Source organism: Stegodyphus dumicola, chromosome 8, assembly GCF_044657685.1.
Source record: "Stegodyphus dumicola isolate Sdum_Otavi_A_Nest chromosome 8, ASM4465768v1".
NCBI classification, from domain to species: Eukaryota; Metazoa; Arthropoda; class Arachnida; order Araneae; family Eresidae; genus Stegodyphus; species Stegodyphus dumicola.
The window spans coordinates 190,903,732-190,918,772 of NC_140775.1; the positions used below are offsets into that span (position 1 = coordinate 190,903,732).

At 31.7% G+C, this 15,041-nt stretch overlaps 1 protein-coding gene across 3 annotated transcripts in view; it reads right to left on the reverse strand.

The window, feature by feature from the left end:
• The window catches only part of Eip75B (Ecdysone-induced protein 75B), a 262,655-nt gene that overhangs the window by 28,829 nt on the left and 218,785 nt on the right, over positions 1 to 15,041 (reverse strand). The window contains exon 1 of one of the 3 annotated variants that reach the window (XM_035351362.2): positions 1,341 to 1,979. The exons of the other annotated variants lie outside the window; for them this stretch is intronic. Within the exon in view, the coding sequence (XP_035207253.1) occupies positions 1,341 to 1,431 (91 nt within the window). The 5' untranslated portion in view covers positions 1,432 to 1,979. Of the gene's footprint in view, positions 1 to 1,340; positions 1,980 to 15,041 lie in introns of those variants that run through there. 3 annotated transcript variants of the gene reach the window in all.

Genomic DNA, 15,041 nt, shown 5'->3' on the forward strand with positions numbered 1-15,041 from the left:
TGATCAGGATTCCCGCGTTTTGTATTTAGCCGGCGCAAAGCACGCTGGGATAGCTGATCTAAGAAAAGATCACACGCGTAAGTAAATCGATTTCTACACGTGCCGAAAGTGTAATCATCGCCTCTGCACTCTAACCTTTCCTTCGAAAACCATAAATAATATTTTTTGACGAAAATCTTTGACATACAAAACAAAACAAAACATTTAACATATTATGTGCATAGTAAAACAAAAGATTAATAACATACGTACATACTGAAATGCCTACGTTCTGATAAAATTGACTCTTTACTACAAGCTGGTATTATAGTAATAAAATAAATTTGGACGTTACAAGAATAATTTAATTAAAAGTAACATGAATAACTTAGGTCTTTATTTTACCTTCTTTTTTATAATTAATTTAAAGGATATTAAAAGATTCCGATTCTCTTCTCTCATTTGAGAAAAAAATTTATTACTCTAAACAATATTAGGCTTGTACTTAAGTTTTCAGAACATTAATCGATAAAAATTAAATAATATTTCAAGACTTTAGTATCTTAAATTCTTTTTCCAGTATTTACACAAAATTTAATGCATATTAAAAAGTTGCATTTTTTCTCTTAAAGCGAATCATAAACTCCTAATATTCGTGGAAGTTTACTTACGCATTACTAATACTGCAATTTATTACTAATACTACAAAATACTACTTCATTACCTTAAAAAAATTCATAATTTTAATGGCTTTACATTTTTTTTTCATTAATGTCGGTTTTTCATGTAATACCATGTAATTATCGATACTTCCCTTACTTTTAATAATTTACAATATGATAAAGATACCGATTTTTTTAATGTAACATCATTTTAAAACTTTACATTTTTCATTCCAGAAAACATCGTAATTCACATTTTCTATATAAATATATACACGTAAAGCTTATGTCAAAAGATATAAATGTTTCTTATTCCATAAGAACAAACATTCAGGAGTCATTCATAGTAAAAATTAACATGGTATTATAAAAACTGCATAGCAATAATATTATATTATGTAATAAAAATGACAATTTATAAGTAGAAAAAAATGTGTTTCTGGCAGAATTAATTAATTCAAAAAAGATCTGTCGCCTCAAAGAAGACTTATAAATTTACTATGTAATGAAACAGACTTATAAATTTACTTAAACAAACTTATAAACCTCAAGAGCTTAAAACAGACTTAAAAATTTACTATAAACCTTAAGACTTTAAACAGAGTTATAAATTTATTATGTAATGAAATAGGAAGAGAATCTCTTTAAATTTTAAAAGAAGTGCATTTTACAGGTAATAAGTATTCAAACCATATTCACCTATTTTAAGGTCGTTTTCCCTTTTTTCTTGTTCAGGCACAAAAGCTGGCATGGAACTCAACAATTGCAAGTCTTTCTCACTCAGAATCATGTTGAACTCGTGTAATAAAATCCAAGTAAAAAATAATAGAAATCACAGGGCAAAAAGATCGCTTGATCACTCCTCCGAATATTAATATAAAATCTTCAAATATATAATATATATATGTACGTGTATACGAGCGTAAAAGTTTTTTAAAAAAAGATCAGACGTAATAAAATATATTTCCACTAGTATTTAAACATCACTAACTAACTAATAGCATCCATGGATTGGGAAACAACCAGCACGTCGGCCAGCAACATGTGATAATAGACGTTGTGTATTTCCAAGTCCTTTAATTCCATTCATAATAGTAGAAAAAGGATCGTGAAAGTTGAAGTCACTTCCAGCGGAAAGCTGGCGGCGAAATATCGGGGAGAAGATCGCAGCATTGAACGCACACGCGAGGAAAACAATATTAGCAAACGCCGGTTGCGATTTCAAGGTCCCGACTGACAGCGAAAGTTGTTAGGTAGGCTATGTTATGCTCGTCAGCCCGTTCAGGTGTGGCAACGGAAAACCGGTACGTCCAGAATCTAGAGACTCAATGGTTAGCCGAGGATCCCAATGTTACGATCCTCAAGTTCAGATTATTATTTTTCCATTATTTTTTTCCCCGTCGAAAGAAGACGAAGCCGGCGAAAGCTTCCGGAGCCAATGAGAGGGCGAGTTAGTGGCGGCTCGGAAATGCAACGCTTCCGACGATTGGCAGATCGTGGTTTTTCGGCTTAAGCTCCGCCCGCTCCGGAGGTTCAATGACCGTGGATCGCGAGGGAGACAGTCACTGTTGCTACTTTGATCAGTGTGTCACTCAGGGTGAGGCGCATTTTGGCGAGGATTTTGGCGAAAGTTGAATGTTGCCAGGGGGAAGAAGCGCCGATCATCACTCTCGATTTTTTTTTCGGAAGCGAAAGAGTTCGGTTTTACTCGTTTAACTGGGTTTTATGCCACTCAGTTTTGGTGTCTTGGTGAACGCGAAAACACGATCTTACCTTCAACGTAATCTCCCAATAACCCAAAACGGATTATTTATACCTCTCTTGCAAAAATTCACTGCATTAATTTTCTTCACAAATAGTTTTATGTTCTTATATTAAACACTGCTAAATCTTGCAAAAATTCACTGGGATTAATTTTCTTCACAAATAATTTTATATTCTTATAGTATGTATACATTCTATTATTCTTAACTACAGTGGATTTATTTTATAACTACTTCTAATAATAATAACGGAGTAGTAAATTATGATGATGTTTCATCATACTAAATAAGAGAATTTATTATAGGATAAGGAAATAATTAATTAAAATTTTAATGGCATGTAAAAATTGATACGTATGCTAGTTCACGAAAATTCAGAAATATTTCTGAATAAAATTAATTTGCATATCTGCTCGCATAACCTATGCCTCTCAGATAAGTAAACAAACTTCATCTCTCACATCTGACAAGAATTCTTATATCCTTGCAGCTTCGATTGATCTTCATCGTTGCAATCTGTTTTCACGTAAAAAAAAATAACCTTTATTTCAGCTGAAAAGTTATTTATGGAAACATTTCCATTTCCATTTTCTTGTCCGGGATTAAAACCAATATAAATTTGGCAACAAAAATTAAATGGAAATCTTAATAAATATCTTAATAAATATATATCGAAAAATTTAAAACTATTCAAGACCCCACTGTATTAATGTTATTTAAAAAATAATCATACATCTAATAAAAATATGGTTTTATTAATATACTTTATAAAACTGCCTTTTTGTTTCTAATATTCACAGAAGTAAAAATATAACAATGGAAATATATTATAATAAATATAATAAAATAAATATAATAATTAACAATGGAAAAAATTAAATAACGTGCAAAAATTATCTTTATAACCCTCTTCAGTTTAACTTTTAAATTATACAATATGTAAATTATATAAATTTTCTTCAAGAGAGGAGTAAAATATTATATACACAACGGTGAGCGTTTTTTAACAATTGTGTTACCTTTATTTATTAAAATCATGTTCTTCGCACTTAAACCATAAAATTTAATTCCACAGCAGTATCGCAAAATAATTCAAAAACAGAATATCTTTAGAATTTTCGATACACAGTCTCGTACTCTAGAGATAAATTTTTTTCCCCTTCCCGTATAGTGTTGCCATTGCTCGCTTTGAAATCGTTGAGTTTGTAAATCAAAAATTAAAGTTTTACAAAACATGAAGTCGATAATAAAACAACTTCCAAATTCGGGCTTCCAGATGCCCATATTCGAGTGGAAGACTACGTTATCCAAAATTTGATGGTCTCTACGTACCATTGTTTTACCACGGCGCGAGAAACATACCTACATTCATGCAGATTCTTCATTAGTTTAATTTCTTTACATAGGGCTCTAATATTGGGTGGCAACAACTTGAAAAGTGAAACGCCATTTATAATGAAAAAACGCAAAATGCCAAGACGAAATTAATAGCCCAGAAATTGTCCGTTTGGACTAAAAATCTGAACTTAATCCATTTACTTCAAGTCGGCAGCTCTCTTTATGATCATTATAATTAAAAGTAATACCTAAATATCTAGAAAAGTATGTTAACGAGGCCTGTTTCTTTTTCGAATATTCTGCTCCCTCCCTCAAATAATATAAGTGTCCAATAAAAGCTATTTAAAAACGAAATATGTTTGTAAGCGCCTAACATCATCTGATTCAAGCACTTGCAGAAAATGCACAGTTGTTGCACACCTCGAAATGCAGAAAATGTTTCGGTAAGAATAACGTTTGAATTCAGCTAGACAGACAATATTTATTATTATTATTGTCCCCTCCCCTTACAGCTTTGGTGAGTAGACAGGATAGAGCCACGATATATTCATCAAATAAGATGCACGTTTTTGTTTAGTTTAAAATTAGAACATCTGATTTATAATTTAGCTGATTCTTTTAAGACACCGACATCCAGTTTTCCGAATTTATTTTTAAAAACTCGTTTACTTGCGTCTTGAAATGGACATAAGATTTAAAACTGAACGAGGTTTAGATAATTAACGATTTTTTTTTTTTTTTAAACTTTCAAGTAACTACATTTTTCTAAATCTCATTTTTTAACTATTACGTCCAACAAATAGAACACGATTTTCACATATTTGAAATTTTTCTCTATTATTAGTCAAGTTTAGTAGGTTTATATGATTACAGAAAGGCCTCGAGGACTATCTGTCTAAGGAGAGGGATGCCTTCGTGGAGGACTTACTAAGGAAAACTGGCTCACATACACGTTACACATGGAAAAATCCACGAAAACGCCCATGCAGCCAGCCCTTTCGCGGGATTCGAACCTCGGACCGAATTACCAGTGTTCAGCGACTCTGCCATGATGGTGGTGTGTTTAATTATGTCAAATAGCACACTAGGGCTATCTGCCTAAGGGGAGGGATGCCTTCGTGGAGGACTTTCCTGCCATGATGGATCTCTTTTATTAGTCAAATACTGGGATGAACAACTAATGGCTATAGTACTGTGGCATCATTTTAAGAACTGGAGATGAAAGATTTTTAAGAATTTTTATTGAATTATGCTATTTTCTTATCTATCATAAACGCCTAAAATTCGTTACTATGAGAACTCATTAAAAAATTTTTTCTTAATCGTCGGTAGCTTATAATTTTTACGGATAACATCTAATATATTTACTAGTGAATTTGCATTTTAATAAATTTTGAATGCTTATTGTAATATATACACGAATGAGCTTTATACAGAAGCGAATGTTGCAGCAGCAGTGTCTGCTATGAGTAACAGATTCACGGATAAACCCATGACACTAACTGCTGATAAGGCTGTTTCTATGGTAACGAATATTAGCACAGTTATTGAGCGGTAACTAACAGGCCGGTATCGATATAAATTATAATTTTTAATCCGACATAAACAAAAGTGATGGATGTTTGGATAATTAGGAATGTCGGATAATAACAAGGAACCGACAAAAACTGGTAATTTAAAATAGACCCGCTTAAAAAAAAAAGGTAACATTTTACAATGGAGTTAGATTATATATTACAATGGTAATATATATTTATAATGTAGTAATATATGTTTACAATGAACTTAGAACTGCTAAAATCCTGTATAATCACGCCATATTGAAATCGGTATGTAATATTAATCTTTTTGTGTCTACAATAATAAAATTACTTCTTTAGTGCATAACGATAAGTGCTTCGATACGCAGTAGATTATATAGAACTGTGGAATAAAAAATTAATGTATTGTGGCAATTATTAAGTAGTTAAAATAATTAGGAAGTTATTTTACATAAAGCCACGCAGTGTAAAAACCTTCAATGTGCCAGTGTGATAATAAAATGATAATTTCTAGTTTAACTTGGGCTCATTTCGGAATAGAAGTTACGGAAATAAAAGATTTATCCGTAATGCTATTACGTATTTTCTCCCTTCTTTCATGCCGTGTAACGTGTATACGAGCCACTTTCCCTTAAAAAGTCCTCCACGAAGGCCTCCCTCCCTTAAGGCAGATAGCCCTCGAGTGCTTTGCCGTAATCTAATAAACCATAAACCTTTCTGCATGCCTTCGCAGTGTAACGGTAGCACACTCGGCGCGTATTTGAGAGGCCCAGGTTCGAGTCCCGGCGAGGTAAAGCATTGCTCATTCTTCATGTAAATAATGACTCTGCAATGCATACAACAGTTTTTAAGAACAAAAATACCGAAATATAGAATGAGTAACACTAGAAATTTTTGTTAATCCCCATCATGCCGAAAATATTTCGGAAGATTACCACTGGATGGATACATTAGAAATTAAACGCATTTTAAATTGCAGTAATTGTACGCATTCTTTATAAAGTAAATTATTAAGAGAACTGTTATTTTTTAACGGGCCTAACTTGATAAATAATTCGCATTTGAGATATTCGCATATGAAAGACTTATTATTCGCTTCAATTGCAACAGTTCCAAAATTGGTTATTTGACAGACTGCGAGAAATGAAAATATTTCTTAAGCTACGTGAACGATAAATACATGATAGAGTTACGTACATATCCGAATTTTTGGAAAAATTATTTTCTAACATCCGTAGGATTTTATGTTAATTAACCAGTTAATTTGGATTTGAATCTTTACTTTAATTTCCACTTACCGTAGCCCTCACGAGAATGCATATTTTTTGTTGTGTATTTAAGCCGAGGGTTTGAATGGTTTAGAATTAAGAGTACTTGCAGTTAAGTTTATTCCGGCTTTAGCCATTTTGCTAGCCGATTTCAAAAGCGCGCCGTTAATTACGTGAATCAGCTTAAGAAGTCTATTTTTTAAGTAATCTCAGATTTCATTACTTAAATTAAACTTTATGTTATGCTCATTTAAAATACCCTCAAGCAAAAGCTTCTTATGTAATTATAGACCTTCCTAAATAAACCGGCTTAAGCCTACAATGCACAACCAGCATTCTCAGGTCCTTTACATTAAGGGGACTCATACACCTTAAACCCCTCATGATCTTCGAATATGTGACTATTGCAAGAATTGAGATATTTTATTTATTTTAAAAGCAATTACTTCCAACTTTTTACAGCTGACTTCATGTTGGTTGGTGTTGGTGTATTTAATTATGGCAAAGCACACGAGGGCTATCTGCCTAAAGGGAGGGATGCCTTTCGTGGAGGACTTTCTAAGGGAAACTGGCTCGTATACACCAGCTGACTTCATGATATAGCTGCTATGGAAACTAGTAACCAGAAAGTTTGTGTTGCCACAAATATTTTTGTAATTTAATCCTCGTCGTGACAAAATATTTCGCCATATTTCCACATTGCGTGCATGATATTTTAAAAATGGCTAATGGAACATACTTGAAATTCGATGGAATTCTTTATATGGGCACTATTTTCTAACTGAACCAACAATCTGATGAAAATTTTACTACTGAAAAATTTTTTGGGCGAAAACATTACAAATTTTTTTAATAAAATACATTTTATAAACTCAACTCAAAATAAAATAAAAGTTTAACATGAAATTCTTAGAATTTTAGGTTCACAGTAGTTTCCAGACGTTATAAAAGCTATATATTAAATATGGAATTAAATTATGCAACAGAATATTTTAAACTATGCGCGCAAGGTGGAAACATGACGAAAAATGTTGTCACAAAGCGGATTAAATTATAAAAATATTTGTGGCAACACAAACTTTCTGATTACTATTTCAAAAAGCAGCTATATTATGTTGTCATCTGTAAAAAGTTGGTAGTAATTGCTTTTAAAGTAAATATGTTATCCCAGTTCTTGCAACAGTCACCTTTTCGAACATCTTATGGGTTTTAAGGTGTACGAGTCCCCTTAAACGCTTGTGATAGGACACAGTCAAAAATATTTTCTCTGAATTTTACGACCACCAAACCATCATATTCTCGAGCTGGACAATTAAAAATAGAGGCGAATGTTAAAACAAAAAGCACTTTTGGATTTTGGAGAGAATTTAGTTGCGTAATGCTCTCCCACTGTTCGGGATTACTTGAACACAGCTACTTTGTTCGAAAAACCGCCTAAATAGAGCTGCCGTCCTTCGAAACGAGAAAGAACCAACTGCGTTCTAAAAACAGGCACTGCTTTCTGACTCAGTGAAGTGCTCTAACACTGCATTCTTGGCCTTGAAACGCTTATCATGGCCAGAGTTGATTGTATTTGTGGAGATCAACTAACTTCTCTTCGGTCCGGAATAGGGGAAGGAAAAAAGAAGCAGAAAAACAAAAAGGAAAAATGGCAACATGCGGGAATAGGAGAAATGCTTTCAAGGGCAAATTTTAATGTTAACTAATTCCGTTAGAAAGTTCTAAGTCGTCACGTTCGCCATTCCCTTCATTTAGCTTCTCAAACAGCAAAAAAAAAAAAAAAAAAAAGTGTTACAGCGATTATTTTCTCGTTCATTGTAACTTGATATGGTTATTCATAAAAAAATTAAGGTTTTATTACTAAAAATCATTTTGTTTTAACGAATAGTTCATCAACAGCATCTATCTGAATATTAACTTTATATTATTAATACAACGAAAGTTTTTATCCGAACGCATTATCATAGCTTATACTAGCCACTATGCGGCCAGCCTTCGTTTGGCTTCTAAATGTACCGGGAAAATGCCAAACATTAAATTTAAAAACTGCACAGAATTTTACTCTGCACAACAACTTTATCATCCCCTCCCCATAAAAAAAAGTTTCAGATTTTAAATTTCATCCAAAGGGGCATTTTTTTTAACGTTTTGTATGTTAACCTTATTTATTAAATATCATATTCTACGTACTCAAAGCATAAAATTCAGTTCAACAGCAAAATCGCAAAATAGTTTTAAAATGAGCCTATCTTTAGAATTTCCGATACACAGTCTCGCGCGCTGGAGATAGAATTTTTTTTCCCTACCGTTCAGCGTTGCCACTGCTCGCTTTGAAACCAATGAGTTTGTTAATCGAAATTCTTTAAAGTTTTACAAAATATGAAATCGATAATAAAACAAATTCCAAATTAGGGCTTCTAGATGCCCATATTCGATGGAGGATTACGTTATTCAAAATTGGGTGGCTCTAGGTACCGTTGTTTTATCACAATATTAGAAGCATCCGTACATTCCTAATGCAATTTCTTCATTATTTAATTTCTTTAAATATAATACAGGCGATAATATTTAGTGTACACAATTTGAAAACCGAAATGGACATGTAAAGTTTTCAACGTAAAATGCCAAAACGAAATTAATAGCTCTTCTGGCTGACGCCATTTTGGGCCAGTTTTTATTAAACACAACAGAACGTGAAAGAATTTTTTTCCTAATTATAAAGAAAAAAAGTATAAGAAGAGAGAGAATTTTTTTCCTCATTATAAAGTCTCACTGTTTTGATACAAAAAGAGTCAGTGAGGGGGTAAAAATTATAAACAAAACCTTTCTAAGAAAACAATTCACGGTTGCAGACAATTTTGATTCCTTTGAAAGGTAATGAATGTTCAGTATCGATATTTATAATCTAGAAACGCTAGTCACTTTCAAAGGTGTTTGCCATGAAAAGTTTCACTATATTGAGGAGGATTATAATATTCACATCACTTACAGACATACAATAATGGCAGGGATGTGTATTACAGTCAAAGACAGTACGTATCGAAGTATATCAAGAGATTTCAAATTCTTCAAATCGAAAGAATGGAAAAATCTCAAGATTTAATATCAAAGTATTCTTCAATGGCAATGCAATATTTTTTACACATTCCGTTCTCAGAAACAAAGCATTGGGAGAAAAATACCGAGCCCTTTGCCCCCGCCGCCCCCACGAGACTCAACTGTTATCCCTTTGGATACTCTGATTTGGAATCACATGAACACTATCGTATATCACTGGAGTGTGATAAAAATAGTTAGTTTTCTAGTCATCTAAATGAAATAATCATTGCAGCAATTCAAAGCCATATGTAGACTTGGGATAAATATGGTTTCGTATATGCCATATATGGTTTACGTTTCACATCCAGAAACATCATTATAAGTACTTAAAGCAATTAAATATTTCAAAGCCTATTGCGTAACATTTATCATTAAATAACGCCAAATTTTATCACTATTTTTTTTTTATTTATTTTTTTTTATTATTTATTTTATTTATTTATTTATTTATTTTTTTTTTTTAATGTGCCAAACTAAGAAAAAAATAAAAGTTGATTTTGAAGATCTTTTCGAACTTCGCAACTCTGTACCTTAGCGACAACGTCACGTGCAGGTATTTTCTAAAAATATGGCGTATTTCTTAACAAAAATCAGATATAATGTGATAAACATTGTAGAGAAAACAAAGGTTATTTTTTTTTTTAAATTCACTAAGTAATTGTGGCGATGGAATGGAAGGCGATAAAAAGTGTGACAACTTGTCAAAGTTAAAGAATTCGGTCCTTAACAATATAAAAGCAGGCATAAAAATGTATTAAATAAGAACTTTTTACCTATAAATAAATAAATTAAAAAAAAAAAAAAAAAAAAAAAAGGAAAATTAAAATCTGAAAGCTTTCAGACTTTACATTACGTCCAAATGGGCGTTTTTTTTTAACGTTTTCTGTTTTATATTTATTTATTAAATATCATGTTCTTCGCACTAAAACCATAAAATTCAATTCAACAGCAATATCCCAAAATATTTAAAAGAGCATATCTTTAGAATTTTCGATACACGGTCTCGAGCGCTGGAGATATAATTCTCCACCCCTTTCCCGTTGCTCGCTTTGAAATCGCCGAGTTTCTTAATCAAAAATTCATAAATGCTTTACAAAATATGAAATCGATAATAAAACAAATTCCAAATTTGGGCTTCCAGATGCGCATATTGGGGTGGAGACGTACGTTATTCAAAATTGGATGGCTCTCGGTACCGTTGTTTTTATCCCAATGCGAGAAACATACATACATTTATGCAGATTCTCCATTATTTAATTTCTTCAAATATAATACAGGGCAATAACATTTGGTGGCAACAATTTAAAAAGTGATTCGCCGTTTATAGTGAATCAACGCAAAATGCCAAAACGAAATTAATAGCCCTTCTGGGCAAATTGCCCCTCTCGGCTAAAAATACTTCATTTAAATATAAAGAAATGTTAGAAAATTAAACATTTAGCGAAGTAATTTTAGCGATAATTTTTTAAGTACAATGAACGTTTTTAGTACATTCTCATTCTTTTAAAACACAAATCATAAAAATGGTATTTGACTCGAGCTAGTATACCATGATCTCAGAAAATAGGAGAGAATTTTTCTGGGATATTTTGTGTAGAAAATCCATTTTTATTTTCTGAGATGTTAGCGCATCACATGTGTTGAACCTCTCAGACGTGCGCCCTGATCATAATTTCGGCACGAGTCTCAACAAGCAATCGATCGGTGAGTAGCGTGGGCCGAACGAACGGATCGTTACAATGTCAACGCTCTGTGATATTTGGAGAAATAAAAGTGGCAACTATTTTGAGACTAATGATTTTTCCCCCTCCCCCCCCCGTCAGTAGGCTTTGCGTGAGATTCTCAATAACTTTCTCACGGTTTAAACTTACTTAGTAACAAAATGAACCTAACAGAGTATTAAAAAAAAAAAACTATTGTCAATTCGAAAATATAAACGTTTACATTTTTTAAACAATAAATTATTCCTTATTGGTAAAATCGAAAATCCTCGTCAGAAAAGCACTGTTTGGAATAGGATTCAGGTTGAGAAAAAAATCTACAAAACGCACGGAATTATAATTAATAGCAAAATGATTTTAAAAATGAATCAGTTAAAACGGATCAACTTTCGTATGAAAAAAAATTACAAATAAAAAGCTAATTTAAGCACTTTTGAAACACCAAAATCTGGAGAATGTCGACTTTCACCGGTGAATGTCAACATTCACGTAGTCTCTTGGTTATGTCCGAAATATTTTCCAAATACTTTTATTTCTGACTTACACCGGTCAATGTTGACATTCACCATGTACTAATGGTGAATGTTAAACATATAACAATATTATATTTTCTTCTCCGTCATTCAGTCGCGAATAAACGCACTTGACACTTGAAAGAAGAACTTAAGAACATGAGAACCTAAAACACACAATACATTCAAAATGAGAAAGGAAAATAATAGAAGTTAAAAACTTACTTAATTATACAGTATGTTCTAAATGAGAAAATAAAATAACAGTAATAAAAAACTTACTAAAGTATGTGATTCAAATCTTATTTATTGCAACAACTTAAACTATTACGGCACTTTATGACCTCTCTTTTCGACTTTCACCAGAGCATATCTGTGATTGTCGACTTACACCGGTGAGGGTCCGAATATACAAGAATGTAGTGAAATACTCGGTCTTTCACCGACGTATTTGGTGAATGTGGATATTCTCCGGTGAAAGTCGACATTCTCCAATTTCGGTCTTTCACGATAACATATATATAAAACAATTCTTTTGAAAACAAAACACAAAAATGTCTAGTTATTTTCGCGCATTAAGCTGCAGAAAAATTATCATTAAAGGCATAAAGTAAGAAGTTTAGAACTAATATTTCACAAAGACCAGAAATTGAAATTCGTAATTAATAAATTTCAAATAATCAAAAAAATGCAACAATAAATTTTAAAATGTTAAAAACAAAATAATTATAGAAATGCAACAATAAATTTTAAAATGTTAAAAACCAAATGATTATAGAAATGCAACAGTAAATTTAAAAATGTTAAAAACGAAATAATTACAGAAATGCAACAATAAATTTAAAAATGTTAAAACCATTTCAAACAAGTAAAACCCTTCTTCAAAAATTATGAAATTTAAAGAAAAATAAACAAAAACAGAAGAGGAATTCAATCAATCTCATTGTCACTTCATCAGGGGGGGAGGAACTTTGAAATTAATTGAAATCTCTCTTCTACAAAACTCCTTGCTTTTCTGTGCCCAGAATTAACCGATGAAACATTTCAATGTATTTAAATTATAATTATAATAGTTCACTCGAAAATTCTGGCCTTTCCCAAAGCAAGGGGGAAAATAAATTCTAATTAGGAACATTAGAATAATCTTAAATAAAGAGAATTCTATCCCTTTAAAAGCATTGAAAACGAAAGTGAAAAACCAAAGTGAAAAACAAAATACTTCAGTGAAACTTTTTTAAATTTAAATGTTAACCTTTAAACAGAAAATGCAATGAATTAAGATGTAGTTGAAAAACCTATTTAGAACATACAAAACGAAATTAAGAACTCCCTTCTTTCTCATTAGATTCTAGTCTAAATTTGAGACGTACATTTTTGCCATTTTGGTTTCATTGGCAAAAACTAAAAAACTTTGGCAAGAAATTAATCGCTCAAAAGGCTAAAATCTTGTACGTAAATGTAATTTTGAAACCAAAAGGATAACGTTTAATACTAGAATCAAACCCAGGTAAGAACTACCAGTGTTGAGCGATTTTACCGCTCTGCCTCTGGTGGGCCCGAAACTAGAGTGGGAGTCCTGAAAGAAATTAGTCGCTGATCAGGTGATTTAAGCTTGGCTCTATTCACAGACAATTACAGCACACGTTCCCAGCGATTGTTCATTACGAATTACATGTTTATTAAAATAAAACTTCTAGAAATTCAATTAACGTTTGATAATGTAATGGCTGAAAGTTCGTGACACACCAACTAGCAATTGAAGGTCAAAACAGAAAAGTTGAAAAACAGGAAAATGGCTGATTCTTTTTCATCGTATTATACAATTAATTCTAAAGTAAAATTATTCGCTTTAAATGATGTAGTACTTGCTTTTCAAATTCGCATAAACAGCCTTGTTTAGTACATGGCATTCAATGTTATGAAACGTCTAGTCTATTATTAATATCCTAGCCATCATAATTCAACGGACTACGACACTCGTTATTATTCAGCATAACAAAAAGAAAGTTGAATAAATGCAAAGTAAAAAAGTACAAGAAGACCGTTTTCACATCATAAAAGCATCCGTTACCATGCCAACCGAAATGACCAAATAATTATGGCTGAGTTTCCGAGAAATTTTCGCATTTGCTCAACGACTTATGTCACTGACCTATGTATGTTATTGCAACAGACCATTCGCTGCGTGAGTCGGTAGTGCCAAATAACTTCTCTGCCTTAACCCTGTTGTGGTTGTTCACCCCCGAGTTCTGGCAGTTACAGTTAATAGTCTCTCGAGTTTTGTAAACAGATGGAGGTTAAGTGGGATCAAAATTGCAGACGGTCGGAGATAATGTCGGTTAATAAATTTTCTTCCTTTTCTCATTTCGATAAATTATTCATTTTACTAAAATTTTTAGGTAAATTTCATTATGCTATCTCCAAAATAGCGATGGAAAACAAAAGGGAGCTAAAATTTTAATTATTCATTCTACTAAGTGAACAGGAATAAAGAACTTATACACTACGAAGACATTTTGAAAGACTAGGCTAAGATTTTCATGTTGAGATTTTTAAGTAAGGTAAAACAAGATAAAAGACTTTTATTTTCATTTATTTTTCTTATTATTAATAAATTAATCCATTTTCAGAAATTCAGTATTTTAATAAAATATCACAGCACTAATAAATTTTTTAATAAGTTAAGTACTGCAACAGATTATTAAAAGTTTATTCAATATAAATTACGCATGCAGTACATCAGTATTGCGTATATAGGTATGTATCATCACCTAAATTCGCTTCGAAATTATTAATGACGCATTTCATATATTTTTTACATTTTTTGAATCCAAAAATTTCAACGAACTCCTTATTAAAATTGTCAGGACATTTACTACAGTTTGTTTTTTAGTTTGAGATTTGAGAAACTGTGATAAACATTTTTCACGGGTAATTTGTAGGTGTATATTCTTTTTCCAATTATATTTGAGTATGTATTTCTACGCTTACTAATTAACTTTTATTTAATTTTTTTTTTTCATTGTAAAAGCAGTATATTTCTTTTACATCGATAAGCAAATGACAGAAATTATTCTTTCAGTTTATCAATGTTAATTAGATTTTGAATTGATAAAATTTTTTAAAAAATCAATATTTTTTTAAATTATGAGGCAATT